The sequence below is a fragment of the Schistocerca serialis genome, chromosome 3 (assembly GCF_023864345.2).
Source record: "Schistocerca serialis cubense isolate TAMUIC-IGC-003099 chromosome 3, iqSchSeri2.2, whole genome shotgun sequence".
Lineage (NCBI taxonomy): Eukaryota > Metazoa > Arthropoda > Insecta > Orthoptera > Acrididae > Schistocerca > Schistocerca serialis.
In genome coordinates, this window is record NC_064640.1 from 263,112,194 (window position 1) to 263,138,315 (window position 26,122).

A 26,122-nucleotide genomic window follows, 5' to 3' on the forward strand; every position below is an offset into this window, starting at 1 on the left:
AGTCTCTTTTCTCTGTGAGGTTTTGGACGGATTAAATAAAAGTTTGCGAACGTTAGGTGTTTTCTTTGATTTAACGAAGGCTTTTGACTGTGTTGACCACAAAATATTACTGCAGAAGTTGGAACATTATGGAGTAAGGGGAGTAGCTTACAATTGGTTCGCCTCCTACTTTAAGAACAGAAAGCAGAAGGTAATCCTCCGCAATATTGAGAGTGGTAATGATGTTCAGTCCCAATGGGGCACTGTTAAATGGGGCGTTCCCCAAGGGTCGGTGCTGGGGCCACTGCTGTTTCTTATTTATGTAAATGATATGCCTTCTAGTATTACAGGTGATTCAAAAATATTTCTGTTTGCTGATGACACCACCTTGGTAGTGAAGGATCTTGTGTGTAATATTGAAACATTATCAAATAATGTAGTTCATGATATAAGTTCGTGGCTTGTGGAAAATAATTTGATGCTAAATCACAGTAAGACTCAGTTTTTACAGTTTCTAACCCACAATTCAACAAGAACTGACATTTTAATCAGAGAGAATGGGCATGTTATAAGCGAGACGGAACAGTTCAAGTTCCTAGGCGTATGGATAGATAGTAAGCTGTTGTGGAAAGCCCATGTTCAGGATCTTGTTCAGAAACTAAATGCCGCTTTATTTACCATTAGAACAGTATCTGAAATAAGTGACATTTCAACACGAAAAGTAGTATACTTCGCATATTTTCATACTCTTATGTCATATGGTATTATTTTTTGGGGTAATTCTTCTGATTCAAAAAGGGTATTTTTGGCTCAAAAACGGGATGTTCGAGCTATGTATGGTGTAAGTTCGAAAACCTCTTGTCGACCCCTATTCAATAGTCTGGGAATTTTGACATTGCCCTCACAGTATGTATTTTCTTTAATGTCGTTTGTTGTTAGCAATATTAGCTTATTCCCAAGAGTTAGCAGTTTTCACTCAGTTAATACTAGGCAGAAATCAAATCTGCATGTGGAATGCACTTCCTTGACTCTTGTGCAGAAAGGAGTGCAGTATTCTGCTGCATCCATTTTCAATAAGCTACCACAAGAACTCAAAAATCTTAGCAGTAGCCCAAGCTCTTTTAAGTCTAAACTGAAGAGTTTCCTCATGGCTCACTCCTTCTATTCTGTCGAGGAGCTCCTGGAAGAGCTAAAAAATTAAGCAAATTCCAGTGTTACATTCTTGATTTTCTTTATTTAAACTAACGACTTGTCGCCTGAATATGTTTCTTATATTTCATTTTATCTGTTTCTACAATCGTGTTATAATTTCATGTATTGACTCGTTCCATGACCATGGAGACTTCTCCTAAATGTGGTCCCACGGAACAATAAATAAATAAATAAATAAATAAAAACTCCGCGCCTTAATGACGCCACACACTACAATACTATTACGTCGCGGGTCAAAGCAGACGGGTGGAATCGGACGCTTGGTTGGTTGGTTTTTTGGGGAAGGAGACCAGACAGCGTGGTCATCGGTCTCATCGGATTAGGGAAGGACGGGGAAGGAAGGCGGCCGTGCCCTTTCAGAGGAACCATCCCGGCATTTGCCTGGAGTGATTGAGGGAAATCACGAATCGGACGCTTCCGTTGACCCGACTTCGTCATTTTTGTTTTCATCAAGTGTTCTTAGTGGTTCATGAGTTCTTTGATATAGTTCGCTGTAAAAATCCCCTATGTGATCTAGATTTCTACCTTATCTATTACGTGCCCCTTACCACTGTAAATTGCTATTATTTCTTTTTTACCAATCATACGCTTTTGTTTAACTTTTTTACAGCTCCTTTTATTTTCTAGTGCTAATTTTATGGCATTCTTGCTGTATCTTCTTATATGTGCTTTCATTTTCTTCTTTATGCGTTACATAATTCTGAGTATTCTGCCTCAACACTTGTTTTAATTTTCATCGCTGGTGTTTTTAACGGCAGTTCCCTGGTTTCATTCGATAACTTCCGCGGTTGTTCAGTAACTTTCACTGATCCCCTATTTCTTTCGTAGTTTTCATTATTATTTCCGCTAGTTTTTTTTCTGTGATCACTTCGTTTTGCTTTGGAGTTCAAAAATGGTTCAAATGGCTCTGAGCACTATGCGACTTAACTTCTGAGGTCATCAGTCGCCTAGAACTTAGAACTAATTAAACCTAACTAACCTAAGGACATCACACACATCCATGCCCGAGGCAGGATTCGAACCTGCGACCGTAGCAGTCCCGCGGTTCCGGACTGAGCGCCTAGAACCGCTAGACCACCGCGGCCGGCGCTTTGGAGTAATAAAATCTATTTCATTCAGAGTCGTGATCTGGGCTTCATGACCATTTTTGATTAAGGTGTTCATGATGAATAAATTATTGCCTTCAGCAAACTGTATACAAGATGTTAAAAAAAACAAGTGTTTCCATAACCTTACAGGAGATAGTATTTGTCAAAATAGGAAAAAACGTCAGGTAGGCATATGTCCTGAAAAAGATACCTCTTGAGATAAATTGCTGGTGGTGTACAGCAACAATTTATTTCATATAGCGGACACGGTTTCCAACCATATCTTCATCTGCCAAAATTAGATTAAACATACCTTTTTTGAGATATGGGCCATTTTACTTACGTCGAGAATGTTCAGTACTTAGTGACGTGGCCGTCTTATTGCTGTTCATTTCTGATTTATTACTGGTTGTTTGTCTCTCTACTCAGTCCACCGGTTAGTGTTGATGTCAGTCATAGCAGCTACATCTGTCACCTGTAGTAGTGTGAACAACGTAAACCAACTGGAGATGTCTTATTCCAACTGGCAAGCGGCAAGCATGGTACTCTGCTACGGTTCAGCTAAATCTACAGAACGGAGTTATTCACTGACTAGCCAAAACATTATGAACTCCTGCTTAATAGCTTGTTGGGCCATCTCTGTAACAAAATATATCACCGATTCTGCGTATCATCGATAGTTCGTTGGTCGATTTGTGGAGTTATGTGGCACCAGGTGCCTACGCACGTGTCATGTAATTCCCGTAAATAACTGACCGCTGACTTGTGCACGCGGTGATAGCCCTCGATAGCGACGCAGTTGGGAGCCCTCGGATTCATATCAGGCAAATTTTGTGGCCGAGACATTAACGTGATTTCACTATCATGCTCCTCTAACCACTGTAGCACGATTATGGCTTCGGGTCACGGACAATTTTACTGCTGAAAGATAATCGTCGTCAGGGAATACATAAATCATGACGGGCAGCAGCTGCGGTTACTACCACAAGTCCCATACAAACGCAGGAGAACGTCTATCATAGCACAATGCTGCTCGCACCAACACGCGCCCGTGACGCGGTGCACGTTTCGAGCAGCCGCACGCCTGGATGATGGCGTTTGTGAAGACGACCATAGACCTGGTGAAACGTGATTCATCCGACGAACCGACACGTTTCCAGTGATACAAGGTGCAATCTCAATGATCCCGATCCCAGTAAAATCGTAATTGATGATGTCTTTGGGCCAACATATGAACAAGCAAGGGTCATCTGCAGCGGAGCCCCTTGTTCAACAATGTGCGCTGAATGGTGTGCTCCGAAACACCTGTGCGTCCACCGGCATTGTGTTCTTTCGCCAGAGGTGCCACAGATCGCCATCTTTCCTACTTTACATAGCAGACAAGCCTCCAAACCCCACGTTCTGGCCAGCCGGTGTGGCCGAGCGGTTCTAGGCGCTTCAGTCTGGAACCGCGCGACCCCTACGGTCGCTGGTTCGAATCCTGCCTCGGACATGGATGTGTGTGATGTCCTTAGGCTAGTTAGGTTTAAGCAGTTCTAAGTTCTAGGGGACTGATGACCTCAGAAGTTAAGTCCCATAGTGCTCAGAGCCATTTCAACCATTTTGAACCCACGTTCTGTGAAGAGTCGTGGACGTCCAACCACTTAGAGCCTAGTGGTAGTTTCACTGCCCTTCTATCACTCTCTGTACATGTTCACGACAGTAGCACGTGAATATTCGATAAGCTTGGTCGTTTTCGAGATACTCATTCACAGGCTCTGAATAATAGTAATCTGCCCTTTGGCAAAGTCACTTATATGAGTAGATTTCTCCATTTTCAGCGCATATATTCGCTAGGGTCGCTGCTAGGCTTACATACTTTTTACTGCGTCACGTGCCCGCAAAGACACCAGGAAGCATCCAGCCTTGCAGAGGGCAGTGGTCATAATGTTTTGGCTTATCAGTGTATTTTCGCCGAACAATATCCAAAACGCTGCATTCTACCTGAAAAAAATCAGCGAGCTGTATCAAAGACTTGTAGGCACGGTAACGTTCGCTACAGATGCAAGAGATCACGGTAAACCTCGAACAGTTTGCACGCCAGCCACGTGAGAGCGAATGTTGCGACTGGTAGAAGATGATCCTGGAACGAGTTGACAGGAACTGCAGTTGCTGCAGACATCAACCACGTCGTGTGTTCCCTTCTGCATGAGCTGTTACTTTATCCATGTCTCTTATACAATGAAGAGCCAAAGAAACTGGTACACTAGCCTAGTATCGTGCAGGGCACCCACGAGCACGCAGAAGTGCCCCAAATCGACGTGGCATGGACTCAACTAATGTCTGAAGTAGTGCTGGAGGGAACTGCACCATGAATCCTGCAGGGCTGTCCATAAATCCCTAAGAGGACGAGGGATTGGTGATCTCTTCTGAACAGCACGCTGCAAGGCCTCCCAGATATGCTAAATAATGTTGATGTCTGGGGAGTTTGGTGGCTAGCGGTAGTGTTTAAACTGGTAAGAGTGTTTCTGAAGCCACTCGGTAGCAATTCTGAACGTGTGTGGCGTTGCATTGTCCTGCTGGAATTGCCCAAGTCTGTCGGAATGCACAATGGACATGAATGGATGCAGGTGACCAGGCAGGATGCTTATGTAAGTGTAACCTGTCAGAGTCGTATCTAGACGTACTAGGGGTCCCATATCACTCTGAATGCACACGCCCCACACCATTACAGAGCCTCCACCAGCTTGAACAAACTCCTGCTGACATGCATGGTCCATGGATTCATGAGGTTGTCTCCATACCTGTACACGTCCATCCGCTCGATACAATTTGAAACGAGACTCGTCCGACCAGGTAACATATTTCCAGTCATCATCAGTCCAATATCGGTGTTGACGGATGCAGGCGAGGTGTAAAGCTTTGTGCCGTGGAGTCATCAGGGGTACACGAGTGGGGCCGGCCGCGGTGGTCTCGCGGTTCTAGACGCGCAATCCGGAACCGCGCGACTGCTACAGTCGCAGGTTCGAATCCTGCCTCGGGCATGGATGTGTGTGATGTCCTTAGGTTAGTTAGGTTTAAGTAGTTCTAAGTTCTAGGGGACTGATGACCACAGCTGTTAAGTCCCATAGTGCTCAGAGCCATTTGAACCATTTTCTACACGAGTGGGCCTTCGGCTCCGAAAGCCCATATCGATGATTTTTCGTTCAATGGTTCGCACGCTGACATTTGCTGATGGCTCAGCATTGAAACCTGCAGCAATTTGCAGAAGGTTGCACTTCGGTCACATTGAACGATTGTCTTCAGTCGTCGTTAGTCCCGTTCTTGCGGGATCCTTTTCCGGCAGCAGCGATGTCGGAAATTTGATGTTTTACCGGATTCCTGATACGATACACTCGTGAAATGGTCGTACAGGAAAATCCCCACTTCATCCCGCTAGCTCGGAGATTGTGTGTCCCATCGCTCGTGCGCCAAGTATAACACCATGTTCAAAGTCATTTAAATCTTGATAACATGCCATTGTAGCAGCAGTAATCGGTCTAACAACTGAGCCAGACATGTGTTGTCTTATATAGGCTTTGCGACCCAGCGCCGTATTCTACCTGTTTACAAATATCTGTATCTGAATACGCATGCCTATACTAGTTTCTTCGGGGCTTCAGTGTAGACTCAGGCCAGAACGTCAGCTTGCAGACCAAAGTTACAAAAATTGCTTCTAAGGCTTAGAGCTGAAAATTTGCAGCTAACAATTCTTTCTTTCTTCCTTTCATTACATAGTCCTGCAGCGATCGCAGGGTCAGCGTGGTTACAACGGATTTGGCAGTGTTAGTGTTAGGGATGCCCTTCCTGCCGCCACCCCGTACCCCCCCCCCCCCCCCCCCCCAGCACGGAATCAGTGTACCCCAACTGGCAGCGTCTAGTATAAATCGCGAAATACTGCGGACGTGTTTCAAATGTCTGCGACGCGTGTAACTGGGGCGGAACGTGGGGACCAGCCCGGTATTCACCTAGCGGGATGTGGAAAACCGCCTAAAAACCACATCCAGGCCCTCGTCGTTAATCCGCCGGGCGGATTCGATCCGGGACCGGCGCGCCTATTCGAGTCCAGGAAGCAGCGCGTTAGCGCGCTCGGCTACCCTGGCGGGTAAAATTTGCAACTTACAATATGCACTTTAATTTACAGATGAAACGGGATTCACAAGGAGTGGAAAAACAAGTTGCCACAGTAATCACGTAAGTAGGAATTTCATAGGGTCGTACACTTTATCAGTCACTTTAACAAGCATAAGATTTGGTAGGAAGTACTGTTTCAAAAATACGCCCGCTTTGTGGCAATTACAAGCCCGTCTTGAGGTGTGCAAGAGCCGTCCGTCGCCCACTGAGCGCTAGGCTGCGGGCAGGCGGCCGCCGGAACTGAAGCCAACATAACGTGCCTCGGCCTCACGTGCGGCGGTCACCTGCCTGCAGCCTAGCGTTCAGTGGGCGGCGGCCACGCGATCCTCGGTTGTTGCACACCTGAAGATGAACTTAAAATTTCCCGCTACCAGTAGTACTTTTGAACTAATAAAAAACAATTTACAACTGAAGCGGCTGATTGTCTTATTCCACTTTAACAAGGGCTATTTATCAACAGTTTCTGTGCATAAAATACCCTCTCTATAGCAGAATATCGTCTATGAGTAATGAAAACGGATGTGGCAAGCCTACATCCAATTTTCTACGTTTCGTACTACAGTATCTAAACCAGTCGTTTAATGGACGGTGAACTGGACGAGGAAATCCAGCAACATGATATACCCGTTCTGCTGACCATAATCTGTTGTCTTTCACGCTGTGAGGCGATTTACAACAATTGTTCTATGACCTATCCAAACAAAGCGGCAAATTGTAGGAGCATATGTCCCGTGCGTGTGACCAAAGCCGAGGGCAGCCAGGTTTATATGCTCGAGTTCATAACTTTTTGAGTGGGCAGGAAGAGACTGCCACTACCAAACAATGAGCAAAATTACCGAGTACAAAGACGTTGGATGATTACACTATCATATGGTTCAAATGGCTCTGAGTACTACGGGTCTTAACATCTGAGGTCATCAATCCCATAAACTTAGAACTACTTAAACCTAACTAACCTAAGGACATCACACACATCCATGCTCGAGGCATGATTCGAACCTGCGACCGCAGCAGCAGCGCGATTCCGGCCTGAAGCGTCTAGAACCGCTCGCTCACAGAGGCCGGTGGATGACTACACTATCGCTCGCAAACTTCACAACATACTCGACCTTTACACAAGTTTTGCGACGTAGCGTAATATCATGGATATCAACGTGAAAGAGTTGCAGGAAGAATAGTCAAAAAACAGAGTAACGGAAGTCAAGAATATAACGAAGAAAGTAAATTCTCAACTTGTGAAAGTGTAAGAATTCATTTTAACTTGCAACACGCCTGCGCTACCCAAAGAAGTAGAGGCTGGGTACATCCACCTCGAGGTACGACCTATTATACCGTATCAAATTAAGGTTTTCCAAATTCCGGATGTTTGGGCCCACGACGATTCATTGTAATGGCGGACCCATATGTGGTCAGAACAAGAAACAGAATCTTCCTGTACATCCGTGTCAAAGTGTGTCAATGGTGTTGGTGATGATCTATTGAAATATATCACGGAATCAAGAAGATATCGTTCGTGTGAAACACAACTGGCCCTTTATTCACACGAAGTGATGAGTGCTGTGGTATCAAACGTTCGATAGCACACTTGTTAGGGGTTGCAGTTATCGACCGCGGTCCGTACTAGTATCGAGTCGAGACTAGCGACGCTAGCGCCGCTCCGCGACATGCAACGAGTCTCTAGCGTGCGCTCGACTACTCTTGCTCGGAACGTCAAGTAGGAAAGTAGTATAGCCTTCAGCTGATAGAAAGCAACATCTAACTAGGCGCTTAGTTAAAGTATGGCCTATGTGAGGCCTCTATACCTCTCTGTTTGTAATTATATTCCTCCTGACTATGAACCATCATTTAAGTACAATATATTATTTTTTACCAACAACTTCTAATTATTTTAGTCGTTGTAGACCCAGACCACGCAGCCAACTCCTTATCGACTTCACTGACAAACCTGCTGTATATGCAAAGAAGAGATTTGTATGTTTCTATTTAGCATTGGCCACCAGTCATTAACATTGGCGACGATTCGTTCGTCGTCATCATAACAAGTGCTATTGACAGGTGATTTCTAGTTGATTCTGTTGTGTCTAGGCAAGACAGCCTAGACACAATGAGAGGAAGCCGAAAGGCACGCGCTTAAACTCACGCAGGCTGGCGTGAGGTCTGAAACAGGATACGTAATGAATGCTATAAAGAAAAGAACGTAGCTGCTGGAATACTTAACTTTAATCCACAATTGGTGAACATTGGTCTTGTTGATACAGTATTATCATCTCAATATAACTTGGTGATGGCGCCTTGCTAGGTCGTAGCAATTGACTTAGCTGAAGGCTATGCTAACTATCGTCTCGGCAAATGAGAGCGTATTTGTCAGTGTGGCGTCGCTAGCAAAGTCGGCTGTACAACTGGGGCGAGTGCTAGTACGTCTCTCTAGACCTGCCGTGTGGTGGCGCTCGGTCTGCTATCACTGACAGTGGCGACACGCGGGTCCGACGTATACTACCGAACCGCGGCCGATTTAAAAGCTACCACCTAGCAAGTGTGGTGTCTGGCGGTGACACCACAGAGTCCGTATTTCTAGATTTCCAGAAGGCTTTGGACACCGTTCCTCATAAGCAGCTTGTAACCAAATTGCGCTCTTCTACATCTACATCAATCTACATCCATACTCCGCAAGCCACCTGACGGTGTGTGGCGGAGGGTACTTTGAGTACCTCTATCGGTTCTCCCTTCTATTCCAGTGGAGTATTCATATGGAGTGTGGTCTCAGTTGTGCGACTGCTATCGTGATTTCTTGTCAGAATGGACCTCGTTCGTAGTAACTGTCGGGAAATCATTTAGTGAAACCTAATTGATACCTGGCGTTCCCCTAGGAAGTGCTACAGACCCCTCTGCTGTTTCTAATTTATACAAACAATTTGGGAGACATTGCGAACAGTCCTCTTAGCTTTTTCGCACATGATGCAACTGTTTGCTGTCGACTAAAGTCATCAAGAGATCGATACAAACTACAAAATGATTTAGACAAGATATTGGTACGATGCGAAAAATGCAAGTTGACCCTGAACAATAAAAAATGAGAAGTCTTCCACATGAGTACTAAACAGAATCCATTAAATTTCGGTCATAAGTTAAAAAATGCAAATTTAAAGATTGTAGATTCAAATAAATACCGAGGAATTACATTTATGAACAAATTAAATTGGAACAATAACAAATAATGTCTTGTGAGGAAGATGAATCAAAGACTGCGTTTTACTGGCAGAACGCTTACAAGATGCAATAAATCTACTGAACAGATTGCCTATACTACGCCCCTGTGCTAGAATGTTCTGCGCTGTATGAGGTCTTTACCAGTTAGGATTGACAGAGAATATCGAAAGAGTTCATAGTATGGCAGCTCGTTTTGTAATATCACAAAATAGCGGGGAGAGTGTCATGGATGTGATGAGCATGCTGGTGTGACACTCACTGAAACAAAGCCGTTTTTCATTGCTGCAAGATCTTTCCACAAAATTTTTCACCAAGTATCTCCTTCGAATGCAAAATATTTTGTTGACGCCCACCTACACAGTGATAAACTACCATGGTAATAAAATAAGAGGAATCTCAGCTCGCACAGAAGGATTTAGGTGTTTATTTCTGCCATGTGCCGTTCGATAGTGGAAAGGTCGAGATATTGCCTAAAAGTGGTACTGCGCACCCTCTGCCAAGAAAATAAGAAATGAACTGCAGGAGATGTAAATAAAGATCTCGTGTGGAGCAGTGAATACAAGCTAACCGCCACAGTGTTGAAAATTCAGGAATTAAGAAGCAATCAGAAACATACGATAAGGTAAAGCAAAACGAATGCTAAAGTCTACGCTGTCTCCAAGCTTTACTTACTCGTTTGGAAAATCACTTATAAAACCTTTGCCTACAGGAAATGTGTTCCACTGGTCCAAATTGCCGATAACTGCAAACACAATCGCAAGGGAATGGGGATTACGTTACCGAAAGTTGTCCACAAATCGACGGAAGTCCAGGAGGCATTAAGCCAGTTAACGATGCAACATAGCGAGAGAAGAACGCAGAAGCATTCATTACCACACTGCCAACATCTCCTACGAGTAGGAAGAAACTAGTGGGAAGGATCAAATGCAGAGTAAAGGCAGTTGATGTAAATATTCAAATAGTAGAGCTCTCTCAGACAGTGAAAACAACTTTTCAGATGTTAATGCTTATTCGGTCGAACTAACAAACTCAATCTTCCCCACGCACTCCCTCCCCTCGTTCCCAACTTATCTCGCAACTCACCAGAAGTGATTTAGCTAACTAAACAACGGTCAACTGCAATCAAAGGAGTTTCAAAACTTTCTTCCAAGATAAATGTCCAATGTCCTAAATAATCAGCACAACCAAAATTTAAGTATACTAGTCTGTTAGAGGAAAATGTACTGTCTATTTCCACAAATCTTTCATAGTAAAATCCTGTTATGCGCACTCTAAAAGATAGAAATTTCTGTGAAATAATTTAAACGGTTAATTGCAGAGAAGTATTGCGGGGGGCAGGGGGGAGCGGCTAAAACAACAGACTATTTTATTTCAAATGATTCAAAAATGGTTCAAATGGCTCTGAGCGCTATGGGACTTAACTGCTGAGGTCATCAGTCCCCTAGAACTTAGCACTACTTAAATCTAACTAACCTAAGGACATCACACACATCCATGCCCGAGGCAGGATTCGAACGTGCGACCGTAGCGGTCTCGCGGTTCCAGACTGTAGCGCCTAGAACCGCACGGCCACTCCAGCCGGCTTCAAATCATTGTTCGTAATATGACGAAGAGAAATATATCTGAGAACAGAGTTGCATCTAGATGTTGGAACATTTGTTCGTCATCATCATTTGGTTATCTGCCTTCCGACACGTTTAGACTTCATAGCCGTCCGTGCTTCTCTGTCCTCTGCTTTCCTCTTCATTCTTCGGTACCCTCTGTGCGGTCTACTGACTTCATTCAGCATCTAGTATCTTGTTTTGCCCTTCCCTCTCTTCCCCAGAATAAAACCTTCAATTGCTTGTGCTAGAATTCAATCTCGTCTCAAATTATGTACTATCCAGCTTAGCTTCTTATTCTTCACTGTCAACAACATCCTCTGATCTTCTGCAACACATCTCAGTACCTCCTAACTCCTGACTTTATCGGTCCAGGTACTCTTCTCCATTCCGTGCCATATCCACTTTTCATAATCTTCGATTCTGCTCTCCTAGTGCTTTCTCAGTGTCCATGTTTCTGCCCCGTACAAGACCACTCTCCATACCAGCCATTTCGCAAGTCACTTCCCTATTTCTATGTCCAAACAACCACATAAGATTCAGTTCTACTTTTGAAATGGGTCTATCGCCATCGCCATTCTGACCTCGATGTGTTGAGACAACAGCCATGTCTCACCCCTCTCCCGATCTTGCTATCTTCCGGAGTCTCGATTCCTATACGTACCTCCACTTTCTGACTCAATACAGATTTGTAATCGGTCTTCTCTCCTTTAAATACACCCCCTTCCTTTTCAAGATACCCATCAACTTATCCCACTGCACTCTGCCATTGCACAACTAGAAATAAATGAAGCTATCAAAAAATTCAAACGTTCCATACTCGCTCCGTTTCATATTTTTTGTGATTTCTTTGTTAGAAGTTAGGCCTTTGATATCAGCAAAGTCGTGGGAGATGCATTACTAGCTTCCATACTTTGATAAGTATGGTGAATGAAAATGGCAGTAACAATGCTTAGTTAGTGTTACACTGGTCCCTACATTAAATAAATATTAACCAAGGACGATGACTCATCAAATGACTTCAATAATAATTATTATTATAATGTGACTGTCACTTTTAAATGTAAAGTTTTAGATGAAATCGCCACATAGTTCAAAATCATCACAAGTTGAAGGCAAAGTGGAGTTCTATCTCCTCCCAGCTTTAACTGTGTCTCGGAGAACATTGTAAGGATCTGGAAAGGAAAACTAAAAGATTATATACTCCTATCACCAAACTTGGGACGAAAAACAAATACACTGAAAGAAACTACCTGTCATCTGATTTTACCTTATATCATGCTAGCCTCACAAATGCAACGATACATACCAATCTTTAGAATAATTAACGATCAGACCAGCACATTCCTTTGCGATGACAATGTTTATTTGTTTTAATAACAACAATGCCTCATAGAGAAAGTAAAGACAATAATACTTCGAAACAGTAGGTCAAGAGCTGAATTCATAAGAATTTTCCGTAGGGAAAAAGTATACACAGGATGGGAATTTCGTGTGGGATAGCTACAAATAACTACAATAAAAGACATTTAGGTTAGAGACCTTACATTAAAAGACTACAGTGCACTAGTGAATTCACAGTGCTTATAGGCATGCGTATGTCTAATGCTGAATTATAAATTAGGCAAGGTAAAAACACTGAATAGGCGAATTGTAATGAAGATATTTGGTGCACTGTCTGTATAGGCAGACTGTACTGTGACTCGTCCCAATTTATCATGTAAAAATGGTACAAATCACCTATACATCATGAAATAAACTAATTGTTGTTGTGGTCTTCAGTCCGAAGACTGGTTTAATACAGCTCACCATTCTGGTCTGTCTTGTGAGAACCTCTTCATCTCTACTACTGAAACTTGCATTCTTCTTAATCTGCTTACTGTATTCATCTCATGGTCTACGCCTATAATTTTTACCCCCACACACTTCCCTCCAATTCCAAATTGGTGATCCCTTTATGTCTAAGAATGTGTTCTATCAACCGATCCCTTCTTCCAGTCAGATTGTGCCACTAATTTCTTTTCTCATCGGTTCTATTCAGTATATCATCATTAGTTACGTGATCTACCCACCTAATCTTCAGCATTCTTCTGTAGCACCACATTTCAAAAACTTCTATTCTCTTCTTGTCTAAACTGTTTATCGTCCATGTTTCACTCCCATACATGGCTACACTCATGCAAATACTTTCAGAAAAGTCTTCCAAATGCTTAAATCTATATTCGTTGTGCACAAATTTCTTTTCTTGAGAAACTCTTTTCTTATCATCGCCAGTCTACATTTTATATCCTCTCTACTTCGGCCATCATCAGCTATTCTGGAGCCTAAATAACAAAACTTAAAGTGTCTTGTTTCCAAATGCAATACGCTCAGCATCATATTTAATTCACTTCCATTCCATTATCCTTGTTTTGCTTTTATTGACGTTCTGCTTACATCCTCCTTTCAGGACCCTGTCCATTCGGCTCAACTGTTCTTCCAAGTTATTGACTGTCTTTGAAAGAATTAAAATGTAATCGGTGAATCTCAAAGTTTTTATTTCTTCTCCCTGAACTTTAATTCCTACTCCAAACTTTTCTTTGGTTTCCTTTACTACTTGCTCAATGTACAGATTGAGTATCATTGGCGATAGGTTACTACCCTGTCTCACTCCCTTCTCAACCATAGCTTCCCTTTCATGTTCCTAGATTCTAATAACTGACGTCTGGTTGCTGTAAATAGCCTTTTACTCTCTGTATTTTATCCCTCCTCCCGTCAGACTTTCACAGAGAATATTCCAGCCAACATCGTCAAAAGCTTTCTCTAAGTCTACAAACGCTAGAAACGTAGGTTTGCCTTTCCTTTTCCTATCTTCCAAGATAAGTCGTAGGGTCAGTATCGCCTCGAGTGTTCCTACATTTATTCGGAATCCAAACTGATCTTCCCCAATGTCGGCTTTTATCAATTTTTCCATTCTTCTATAAAGAATTCATGTTAGCGTTTTGCAAACAGGACTTATTAAACTGATAGTCAGTAATGTTCAAACCTTTCAGCACCTGTTTGCTTTGGGATTGGAATTATTACGTTTTTCTTGAAGTCTGAGGGTATTTTACCTGTCTCATCATCTTGCACAACAGATGCAAGAATTTTGTGATGGCTGGCTCTTCCAAGGTTGTCTGTAGTTCTGACGGAATGTCCTCTACTTCCGAAGCCTTGTTTTGATTTAGGTCGTTCAGTACTCTGACAAATTCTTCTCGCAGTTTCATATCTCACACCTCATCTTCTTTTACGTCCTATTCCATTTCTACAAAATAGCAACTACTACCTCTCAGCTTTCACTTCTTTGCTTAGAACTGGTTTTCCATCTGAGCTCTTGATATTCATGCATCTGCTTCTCTTTTCTCTATCTAATCTACCGTAAATACTTCTTCGCCATCATTTCGCCAATGTCAGTTGCTGCTGCCATCAACGACGAGTGTTGGGTGAGGATCGCCATCAGCCAGCTCGGATTGTGATAGCGGACAGACGGCACAAATAGCGCAAACCATTTGTTTTGTCATTGCTCTGCACAAACATGGTTGCAGCTATAACATTCAAAATATTCTAGTCACCATGAGCTACAGAAGCCACCATCTCACACGAACATCTCAAACAATGGTACGTCGTAGGGCATAGAGATAAATATGAGTCTAAGAACAGTACCATTGGTCTGCTATAGCATGAACAAAGACCGCCTTGACAGAGGAGTTTCGATACAAATCGGTATACAGGGTGGTAGCAGTGGACGAGTACGTCCCTACCCCACCGTCAAACTCTCTCAAACTCAGTGTCAGAGTAATTAGACGATCACTACAAGGGCGTCAGTGTACTTGTCTGCCCCAAGGCCACCAAGCTCAGTTCCGTCGAGATAATTAACTACGTTTGGGAATGTGTCTCAACCAATATATATGAGTTGTAGGCAGCTGGAAACAGATGGGTCTAAAATGTATTTTGAGTCATGAATGGTCCATCCCACGACGAGTCGCCATCATCACAAGAGAGGAAATGTGTGCTATCCATTACGTGGGACGTAACTATTTTTCGTCTATTTTTCGTGTACTTTTCTACTTTGCCGCAAAATTGTTACCTAGAATCAGACCATTCCCGAGGGCTACGTGTGTGTTGAATTGGTACCTCATGGGTGATAGAGTAATGATCGAAGATTAATAAGTAAATTAATTATCCGTGTCAGAATGCCTCAGAATTCATTAAGCTGCAGCCAGTGATGACGTTGTGACCACGGCTGCAATGATCGTATGCAATCTGCACAGGTCGAAAAAACAGCAATAAATAACACGAACACAGAACATGGATAATTTCCTTCTTCTGGGGTACCACAACCATATATTTGTTGAAACACGCTGTAAAATTCCCGCCTAGGCTATTGCTTACGCGCAGATACTTTATTAAAACGCGCACAGTTGGCCAAATACGGTCTTACAGGTCATGTTCAAGTGCTGTAGGTACCAAAATATCCTTTGTTTTTTAATTTATTGTCATTTCATCCTCCTAGCCCCATATGGGGAGGTGTGGTGGGCCACCAGTGGTATAGTATCACACTCTTTAGTCTAGAGCTTTTACAAAAATATGAATGAAGACATATTTATAGATGAAAAATTTAAAAAAAAAATTAATGAAGAGATGATTACAAATATACAGTGTTGTTACCAGCGTGAAAGGTTTGAAAAGAGGAAATAGCCAGACACGAAACACGTACGGTTTTCTGTAGCGGAGGGGGGGGGGGGGGGTAGGCGGTTATAGGTACAAATTAGTAATCTGTTGGGTGGTACTTGTGGAAAGCTACAGGGCGCCAACACGTAATATTATCCGATTACAGCAGTTGTGAGAGCGAGCACATAACGTGCAAGTGACAAATTTAGAAACAGAATGGTTACCGAGCGCTGTCGTCCACACTAGTGCCACGTTATAAATCACACTATGCGCTCGCGCAGGAAGCACAGCGGACAAGAGTAACGGATGGTGTTTAAAAACGTAAGCGAACAGCGAGCACAAACTATGGTTTATGACGTGACACAGCTTTCAGTGATAAATATTACTGCACTCACGAGGATACAGCGCCTACTTGTCATCACCGATTTGTGTCTGAAGTGGGAGCTCCAGATGACTAATCGTTTGGAAAAAATAGCGTTTTTGGCCCGGCAGGGGAGGGGCATGAGGCATTTCTGTTAACGTAGTTTCCAGACGGTGGTTGGTGCAGCGGAAAGAGTGCAGAATGGTAATCCGAGGGTCGTATGATCGAGTCCATATGTGGAAACTTTACTTTAAATTTTTACGTTATTTACACGGCAAATAAATCTAAATAATGCTCACTATATTGTATTTGTTAATATTTTCGTAAAAGGCATGAAAAGAAAAGACAAAGGAAAGTTTTGAGAACTGCTAATATGTTTCCCAGAAAGGATTGTACTTGCAGCGTCCACCAGGACTCAGCAAACAATTTTTCAAAGAACCATTGTAATTAAAGTGTACAGAGCGTCGTATTCGTTTAGTTTCATTTTGATCTTTGAGCAGTCCTCAGAAACTACTGCGACCCTACGATGCCTACTTTTATCGTCACATAAAGAATTTGATCAAAAACCTTCAAAACTGCTCTTATCTCATAGAGAGAAAAGCAAATCATATCCCGAGAAGATTGCATCAAAATACATTCCATTGTATATAACCAGCCATCCTCGCCAACGTACGGCGAAATGGTGCGTTGCGCGTGGCTCAATGGTTCAAATGGCTCTGAGCACTATGCGACTTAACGTCTGAGGTCATCAGTCGCCAAGAACTCAGAACTAATTAAACCTAACTAACCTAAGGACATCACACACATCCATGCCCAAGGCAGTATTCGAACCTGCGACCGTAGCGGTCGCTCGGCTCCAGACTGTAGCGCCTAGAACCGCACGGCCACTCCGGCCGGCCGTTGCGTGTGGTTTACTGCGAAACTGTGATGGGAGAGAACCTATAATGAATGGAAACCAAGTTTGTTTTTCTATATTAACTTGAAAACAACCATGCAACTAGAAAAATTAGGCGTTTATAATGTATGCAAGATGCCTAGAAAATCACTGCTTACCCTCTTTTTACGGTGAATAGCACCCCAGCAAGGGGTAAATCATCAACTGTAAAATAATACAAGTATCTAATTTTACGTGCGAAGTTCTGCTGTACGCATTAAAATCCCTTCCTAGAAATTTATTTGCGATTCAAAATTTTATTTTGACTTTCTTTTTCGTGACTTGTATGACAATATTAATAAATACAATATATTGAACATCATTTAGGATTATTTGTAGTGTAAGTAACGTAAAAATTGAAAAAAAAGTTTCTGCATAGGGATTCGACCCCACGACTCTCGGATTATAGTCCTGTTTTTTTTTTTTTTTTTTTTCAGCTGCGCCGACCGCTGCCTGGAAACTATTCTAACATAAAGGACTCAAGCCTCGGCCTACCCTCACCAAAATTTCTATCTTTCATAAGCGCTTGGCCATCTGAGCTCCCACTTCTGACAATTTCTTGTTAAGTCCAACATCCATACATCCACACATATTATAAAAATGGATGTACGTATATATGTATGTACGTTCCACAGCTCCTCCTAAACCGACGGATTTCAAACAACCTTGCTACACTTATCACTTCCTGTCCGTAAGCAATCTCTCAAAGGGGTGGGTGTGAAAAAGAAGTATGACCCAAGACGCGTGAGTTCTCAGACTTTATTTATGCAGTATTTGAGAATGAGAGCACTTAGTTACTTGCAACAAACCATAATTTCAGACCTTCACGAAACCTTTCCTCGGTGACCCCCCCTCCCCATCCCACAAAAAGAGGAAAGAAAAAAGTTTACCGCTTATGACATTTTTGTAGTAAAACTACCACATCAGGCATGACGATTTAATTTATTACTTCTTTACCACGATACACTTTGCAGACAGTACTCGCATACTTGCAAAATTGTACTATTATACAACACACAGTTCAAGAGGTATGATGTCGTAAACACTGAGCTGAGTGTAAACGAATCTGTTGGGCGAAATTCGCTATAGAAACAGGTGAAATATTTGTACAAGTAAGTGTGAAATATATTTGATGTATGTGGAATGTGCTTATGTGGGAAAAGCCGCGGATGAAACTCCTCCAAAATCCCTTGATCGATTTCAGTCAAACTTGGTATACTGTGGGGGTAAGAATCAGCAGCCTCCTGTTGGGGTGAGGGTAATAACTTAGATAAAGAATGCAGGGGAAAGAGATGGACACACAGAGAGGGAGAAAGAGACGGACACAGATGAGGGACGAGGAGGAAATGGTCAGAGAAAGGGTAGAGGAGGAGATGGATAGACAGGGTAGGAGGAGATGAACAGACAGGGAGGAAGTGATGGACACAGAGTGGGGGATGGAGGAAATGGACAGTGAGAGGAGCGAGAAGGAGATGGACAGAGAGGGGAGGAGGAGATAGAGGTGGAAGGGAGGAGTAGATGGCCAGAAAGAGAGGAGTGAGGAGGAAATGGACAGAGAGAGGGGCTAGAAGGAAATGGACAGAGAGGGGGACAGGAGAGGTGGACAGAGAGCAGGAGCCAGGAGGAGCAGATAGACTAACAGAATTGGAATGCATATAAGGGGCATTCAAATGAAACCTAATCACTAGTGTAAAGTAACGGTAATGATTTTATTAACTCAAACATGTAGTTATACACAGCATACATACTCAAAACATACACATATCCAAAACTGTTGGCACATTTATCCCACTGTGACACTACCTGGTCGATTCCATCCTTGAAGAAGCTAGTGGGTTGCTGTCACATCCAGACCTAGACGCAGTCACACATTTCGTCATCGGCTGCCCACGCTAATACCCAGTTATCGATGGACCTCGTCCACGGTGATTCTGCGGTTGTCCAAGACTAAAGCATTCACTTCCGCAACCATTTCCTGTGTGATGACACGATGAGCTTGTCCAGGACGAGCATCGTCTTCCAGTGACTCACGCCCCTCAAGGAATCGTTCGCACATTCCACAACACTTGAACGACTCAGACTGTACTCACCGCACACAACCTCCATCCGTCGATACAGTTGGCTGCCTCCAACTCCCTCCGCCACCAAAAATCGAATCACTCCTTGTTGTTCCTGCTTACTCGTCTGCATGTTCGGTAGTGGACAGTAACTTGTGTGACCATCTTCTCTTTGGTGTGAAACCACACTGGCACTATGCAACATCAAACAGTGCACACGCGTTAGTCTATCAATACATGGCGCCACCATAGCCACAGTTATGTGGTGTCACCTTACGTGTAAGGCAAAGGTAAATGCACTGACCAGATTTCATTTTAATGAACCTAATATATACCCAGGAAACACCGAGTACTCAGCTAGTATACCATAAATCTGGACGAAATTAGCGATGACAAAAAGGCGTTGCCAATTTTCTGTGGAAACATTCAGTTTCAAAACTATGCGCTCTCATGTTCCGTGCTCGCTTCCAAGACTGTCATTTCTGGGGTTTAATAATTGGATAGTATGACATGTTGGCACCCCCCACTCCCTGGTATCCTCCTTCCTCTCCACCCCCCGACCTGTTGTTGTGCCTCTATCACTATATCTCTCCACCTCTACACCCTCCATCTCCTTCATCAGGGCAATTTCCAGCACACCTCTCCCCCCCTCCCAGATGTTGAACTTCGCCATGACATCTACCCTTCGTTCCAACTGTAACCTGACCTTGTTGACCCCCCCCCCCTACCCAGGGCCCTCCTTCACCTCCCCCTCCTTCCCCAAAGCGGATTTTCCTCCTTCTCCCCCTGAGTCCCTGCACCCCCTCCTCAGCTGTTTTCCTCTCCCATCCCTTCCCTCCCCAATCCCCCTTCAGCGCCCCCCCCCACCTCATCCCCCTTTCTCTCCCCTCCGTCTCACCTCCTTTTCCCTTTTCCCTTCTCCCTTGTCCCCTACCCTGGCAGATTGTCCCAGGTTTTTCTTCATTATCAAGTATGCTGCATTAAAAAGTGTGCTGCATTAGTGTTGTGCTCGGTGGCGTTATACAGTATCATCAGTGATACGGCTTTAATTGTGTGCTCGACCCATATATAGTCCATGTTTGTTCGTGTGATTTTTATACTGTGGCCAACTTTTAACTTGTGTTTGACTCGAGTGATTTTAAGTGTACAAATGCTTGCCAGCTGTGTTCTTTTAACTTTCTGTCGACTTTTTAACTGTTACCCTGTGCATGTCCCCATATTAGTGTATATTTTAACTTCTGCTCATCTCCATCTCCTGCTTTTTTATGTCCTCCTTTTATCCCCCTCTTTTTTTGTAAGCATCACCCTTTCATGTATTTTTAAAATCGTTTGGCTGAAGAGCGGTGGACTGTGCCGCTGCTAGCCCTCCCATGCCCATATGGGGCAGGGGAATGACATTACAGTACAGGAAAAAAAATATGTTGGCACCTGCAGCACTTGAAAATGGCAAGCAAGACCGAAAGTGGTCAATTGCGCGTGTTTTATTGAAGTAAATGTGTGTAAGCAACAACCAAGGTGGACTCTTTAGAATGTCTTTCAACAAAACACAGAATACCACAAAAGTATATATTTTTTTGTGCTGTAATCCTTACGTTATAGAATCGGAATGCAATCAAACTGTTTAACGCTACTAATTCAATGATTATGTAATGTAGGCACTCCATGTCATTAAAACAATAGAGGCTTGCATCACGACTATGTATCAGCAATTTTTGAAACTGGAAATTGATTGCAAAATGTTTCCTTCTGTATGGAACAGAAACAGAATGAGGGTGACAGTAGATGGAGAGAGAGAGAGAGAGAGAGAGAGAGAGAGAGAGAGAGAGAGAGAGAGAGAGAGAGAGAGAGGGGGGGGGGGGGGAGGGGGGAGAGAGAGAGAGAGAGAAGAGTAGGGTACATATCATTTACGAATGTTGCACCATAATTTGTTCAAACAAATGTATAAACTCATAAACGATGCCACTCTCTCCAATTTATAGTTCAAAAATGTTAAAGATTTAACTTAACAGCCTAAGCTCACAATTCAGATCACAGCTCAGCTACACAACCGATTCCTCCATACTAACTTTCTCATTGGGAGGGTCCAGGATAAGAATGAGCTAAGTCCTGTTTTATAAATTCTACAGGACATTAATATTTCTCTTTAAATCCCTCCTTCATTTTATAGTTATGCAACAAAATACAATTATTTTACAAAATTACAAAGCTTGACTAATATTTTGTAAATATATAACAATATTATAAGGTATTTATTCAAACTTTCGTTGCTACAAGTGCAGAAGTTGTGTAAGGGTAACTTATTCAATGAGTGAGTCCATGAATTCAAGTATCATAAGTATTGCTTATTCCCTTAGTACTTGAAGTAGGACTCAAACTATACTTAAAAAACAGTTCAAGGTTGCCTGTTCTGTTGTGAGAACTTCAAGCAACAGAAAGACTGTCATAATATTCTTGTGCTTCTGTCCCACAGAAATTTTTCAAAACCTGCAAATCCAGGTATTTCTCATGGACTGAAAATATAACGTTTTATAATTTGAAACTATATCATGCTAAAAAAATCAAGGTTTGGAGATTATCTTACAGTCTTACCAGTATAATGAAACTCAGTCAAATCAAAGTCTAGTCCATTGGATCCTTCAGCTGGATGAGCCGATTACAAAGCAGCAGTGTAGGAGAAGGTCACTTCTGCTTGTACAAGTGCTTCAGGAATGCTGTGCATTAGCGAAAAGTTCCAGATTTAGCTAATCTATGGGAACTTCTGTGTGAGCTTTCTTCTTTATAAGCCCCATATTTTTATAACATTCCAAATAAGAATGTTCTCTTATTGGAAATATGTGGATAATCTTATAAAGTTTTAAAATTCTTCAATTGAGTCTTCTACTACTTCAGTGCACTTTTGTGACCGGCATTTCATTCTGGCTATATATTCGCCACAGACACTACATGTATCTGCGTGGGGCCATCCAAAGGAAATATTGAAGTTCGTATTAAATATGTGTCTACATGTTTCGTAAGATGCCTTACCTGCTGGTAAGGCTCTGTGAATAAATTGAACATTTTACTTATACCTAGTTCCTCAGAGAGGTATACTTTAACCCATAATGGCTATCTCTGCTCGGATAGGGGCACAGTATGCTGCTTAATGGTATTAACTGTTTTATCACTTAATTCCCAGGGCCTGCTCTCCTGTTTGCCTCTCTTATCAGTAGGGGTATTCCCAACAGTTCGACACTAGACACAAAATATTGAATCTTACTTTTTGGTATGCCGTACTTTGCTATAAATGCTTACGACAAACTACAGCTTCTTTCGTCCAGTGCCCTATTTGTCGTCGAACTCTGTACTTATAGGTTGCATTGTTAAATCTTGCTTCACATTCGCCTTTCCTAGGCCTTCTACGCTGTATTGGAAGTACAGTCATGAGACAACATAGATAAGCATCCTGTAAATCTACAGATTCCATCAAGTTGAATTCTCTTAAAATATTTTGTCTTGTCTCTTCAGGCGCGTTTTCAAAGCACTGTAGCCTACAATGACAGTTCTCTCCCAATCATGAGACGTTAAATTAATCTTTCTGTTTACCTCAGATAAGCGGCAATGTTTCTCCTTCCATACTTTCACTACAGGCATCATTTGATGACTGGCGTTCCATAACTGTATTTTCGCAAAATTTCAGACACTAGAGCTGTTTATCAGGGCTGCAACCTATATAATTATTTAAAGTCCAGCACTTATTGAACAGAACATTTTATTTCCCTGTTTCATATGGACTGAGCTCACTCTTTCCCTGTACTGAAATTTGTCAAACCTAATTTACAGTACGACTGGTCTTGTTTTTTACCTACTTACTACAGTAGGAAATATTAGGTCTGTTCCATGCTTTAATATACTGCTGAAAACTCAAAAAATGAAAAGAATTACTTAACTCATTCTCTTCCTGGACCCTTCATCTGTAAGGTGAAAGTGATGGAATAATTGTTGAGGAGACAGGTGATCAGAATGAGTAGAATGAAAACTGAAACAGACAATTTTCCAGCTTCGTGTGCTATCTCGTAAGTGTGATGTTAATTATTTGTTTTTAGTGAACGGTATATTTTGCTATTTGCACTAAGCAAAGTGTAAAAAAATATTGGATATTTAACAGCCGAATTACGAGTACTATTAACGCTGCCTTCAATTTACTGAACTCATTAACACCGTTACCTCAAACTAAAATTATCCAATAAAAGAAAGGAGTGAAGATTCTAGTTTACTGTCCTGTCGACTACAGGATGATTATCGGAGATATAATAAGCAAGGGAGAGAGAGGTCACATTCTAATAACAGCAAAGTGAGGCGATTTTAAGTGCATGGATTTCATTAGAAAGTTGGAATCCCGCAGCTTACTCCTCTGTAAAACTATTATTGAGGAGATAAATGCTGCATTTCATAAAATTGTTACATTTGATTTCAAGTCAGTGTTGCAGCAGAATGACTGTTGCGTTAGTAAGTCACTTTCTTTTAACTACACATTTAAATACGGACATTTCTTGCAATCGCTGGATTGAAGAATATAATTGCACGAACTGCCTTGATTTCACTACAGTTTAGATCTGTTTTCTGTCATGGACACATCTGTAATGGAATAAACGAAGTTTTCACTGAAAATCAATGTCGCTAAGCTCTATACATTTATTGATCATTCCGAGGACTGTAATACAGAAACAACGCGTTTCACTGTTGGAACTGGAAATCGATTTACGCTTAATGTTGCCTCTTTCGAAGGATGTTCTTTACTTCGTTCGAAATAATGATTTGGGAGGAATTTTGTTTCATTATTTTGTCCAATTTTTTCGTAACTAGTTCATATTCAGCAGTCTTTTTATTCCATATAGCTTCAACGCTCTCCGTTAACATATTTTGGACACGATATTATATTTCATTTGATTTACGCTCCATCTGTAATATGTTTTGGTTTATCATCAATAATGTCCTATGTCTGTATCTTGAACCGTAATATGTTTCAGTAAGATCGAAATTTTATAAGTAATTGTATTCTTACGTTGTCAGTAGATTATGAAGTTATGTGGTCAGTTTAATAGTGAAATCTTTTTCAGTACTTTAAACATAAATGAGTATATTTCACGAATGTAAGAGCATATGCCTTAACATAAGTGAAACAGATAAAGCAAGCGCTACAATTTGGTTTTGACGTCATAAATTAAAACCTCTGTATTTTTTCAAAGGAAAACATCTAGAAGTAACTTTATACAATGGTTAAGCTATAATAAATTAATGGTTTTATTCACAGCTGTGAGATGTGACTCAGAATTCTATTATCACATATGAAATGCCTTTTAATTCACAGCCGCAATTAATAAGCGAAGGAATTGCTCATTTAACTTTGACAATATTTCAAACAACGTTAATGATGCTGTTACAATGATAGACACACATACATTGAACAGACGTTTTCTCTCAGAAATACTACTTGCACATAAAAGAAAGCAACAGGCACTTAGAAATCGCTCAAAAGCCAATAAACACTCACACGTCACAGAAGAAATAAATTTGGAGTACAAGAGAATGTGAAATACTTGTAATGGACTTCCACTCAGCTGATTTGCAGTAACATTAAATAATTTTTTAAAACGCTATCTTATTGATACACCACGTGGCGTTAATAAAGATAATTCTAGAACAGTTCGCAAGATCTATAGACCTATAAGAAAGTCTGCTATGTGTTGTCTCAGCTGTGACAAAGCACTTGCACCAGAATAAGGTACCTCGTAGAGTTAACTGCATCGACTCTGCGACAGAAAGTTGTGAACTGGATAATAAATTCTCGTTTTTTCTACTGTTTCAAACGTGGAATTTAGAGCTATATCTTGTTCACCGGAAACCTGAGATGTTTACTACCCACACTTCAGGTCAGATTCCAGGGTAACATATTACACGAAGTTATTGCACCATCCAAAATATTCAAAAACGTGCACATAAGCTCTGAAATTTAAAATTAGTATTTCAAAATAACAAAAGAAAACAAAAGGATGAGGCATATAGCGTAAACCTACTCAAAAATTGCGAAGTTCTTTGCACAGTCTGTCTACAGCCTTGAACTTATCTGATATCAACAGAAAGCGACATTCTTTGCTACCGGAACAGAATTCAACTGAAGTAGTGTTTTTATGCTGTTCGCAGAGTGAGCCGTGCTATTAATCCAAGACTATCGCCGGTGGGCCGAGGAAAAACGTACGTCTTTACACTAAAAGAAGTCACATGGCGCTAAATTCGGATCACAGTAAACTGTGTACAAAAGTTTTAAAAGCATTTGCAAATTTCCAAACTAACTACGAAGCGCATAAGTAATCGATGACTAGACGCTAGTCTGAGACGCACTCACTCAGGACTCGCACACTCGCCAGCTGGCATGCTTTAATCGCCACAGCGCGACGTAAACAATGTAACGATTTAATAAGAAAATAGTGCTGCACTTACTTTGACTGACATGATGAGTGGCGTTGTGTTGCTGTCACAGTTACGACGAAGAGTGACTCATGGCAAAGAAGCAGGTGCGCTACCCCTTGTGCTGTGCCGGAATATTATCGTATTGATCGCTCGCGAACAGCATTTCCAGCGGTGCCTGCGCACTATCCCATCCGGCCGGCGCCACGGCCGCATGCTCCACCGGGAGTTCGATTAACGGCTTCTGCGCCCCCATACGTAATGTTGGAACGTATGTAATGAATCCGAAACATACGAGGATGCTGCTACGTCGTAGCACTTACAAACGAGGCAGACACCTAACGGGTCACAGATTTTGCTCATTTCAGTCAGTTTCCGACAATATAGCAACTTGTTCA

General features: G+C 42.0%; 1 protein-coding gene across 1 annotated transcript in view; it reads right to left on the reverse strand.

The window, feature by feature from the left end:
- Positions 1–25,867, reverse strand: part of LOC126470034 (endothelin-converting enzyme homolog) — a 434,767-nt gene extending 408,900 nt beyond the window's left edge. Inside the window, exon 1 of the mRNA XM_050097524.1 lies at positions 25,758–25,867. Within this exon, the coding sequence (XP_049953481.1) occupies positions 25,758–25,769 (12 nt within the window). The 5' untranslated portion in view covers positions 25,770–25,867. The remainder of the gene's footprint in view (positions 1–25,757) is intronic.
- Between the last annotated feature and the right edge of the window lie 255 nt (positions 25,868–26,122).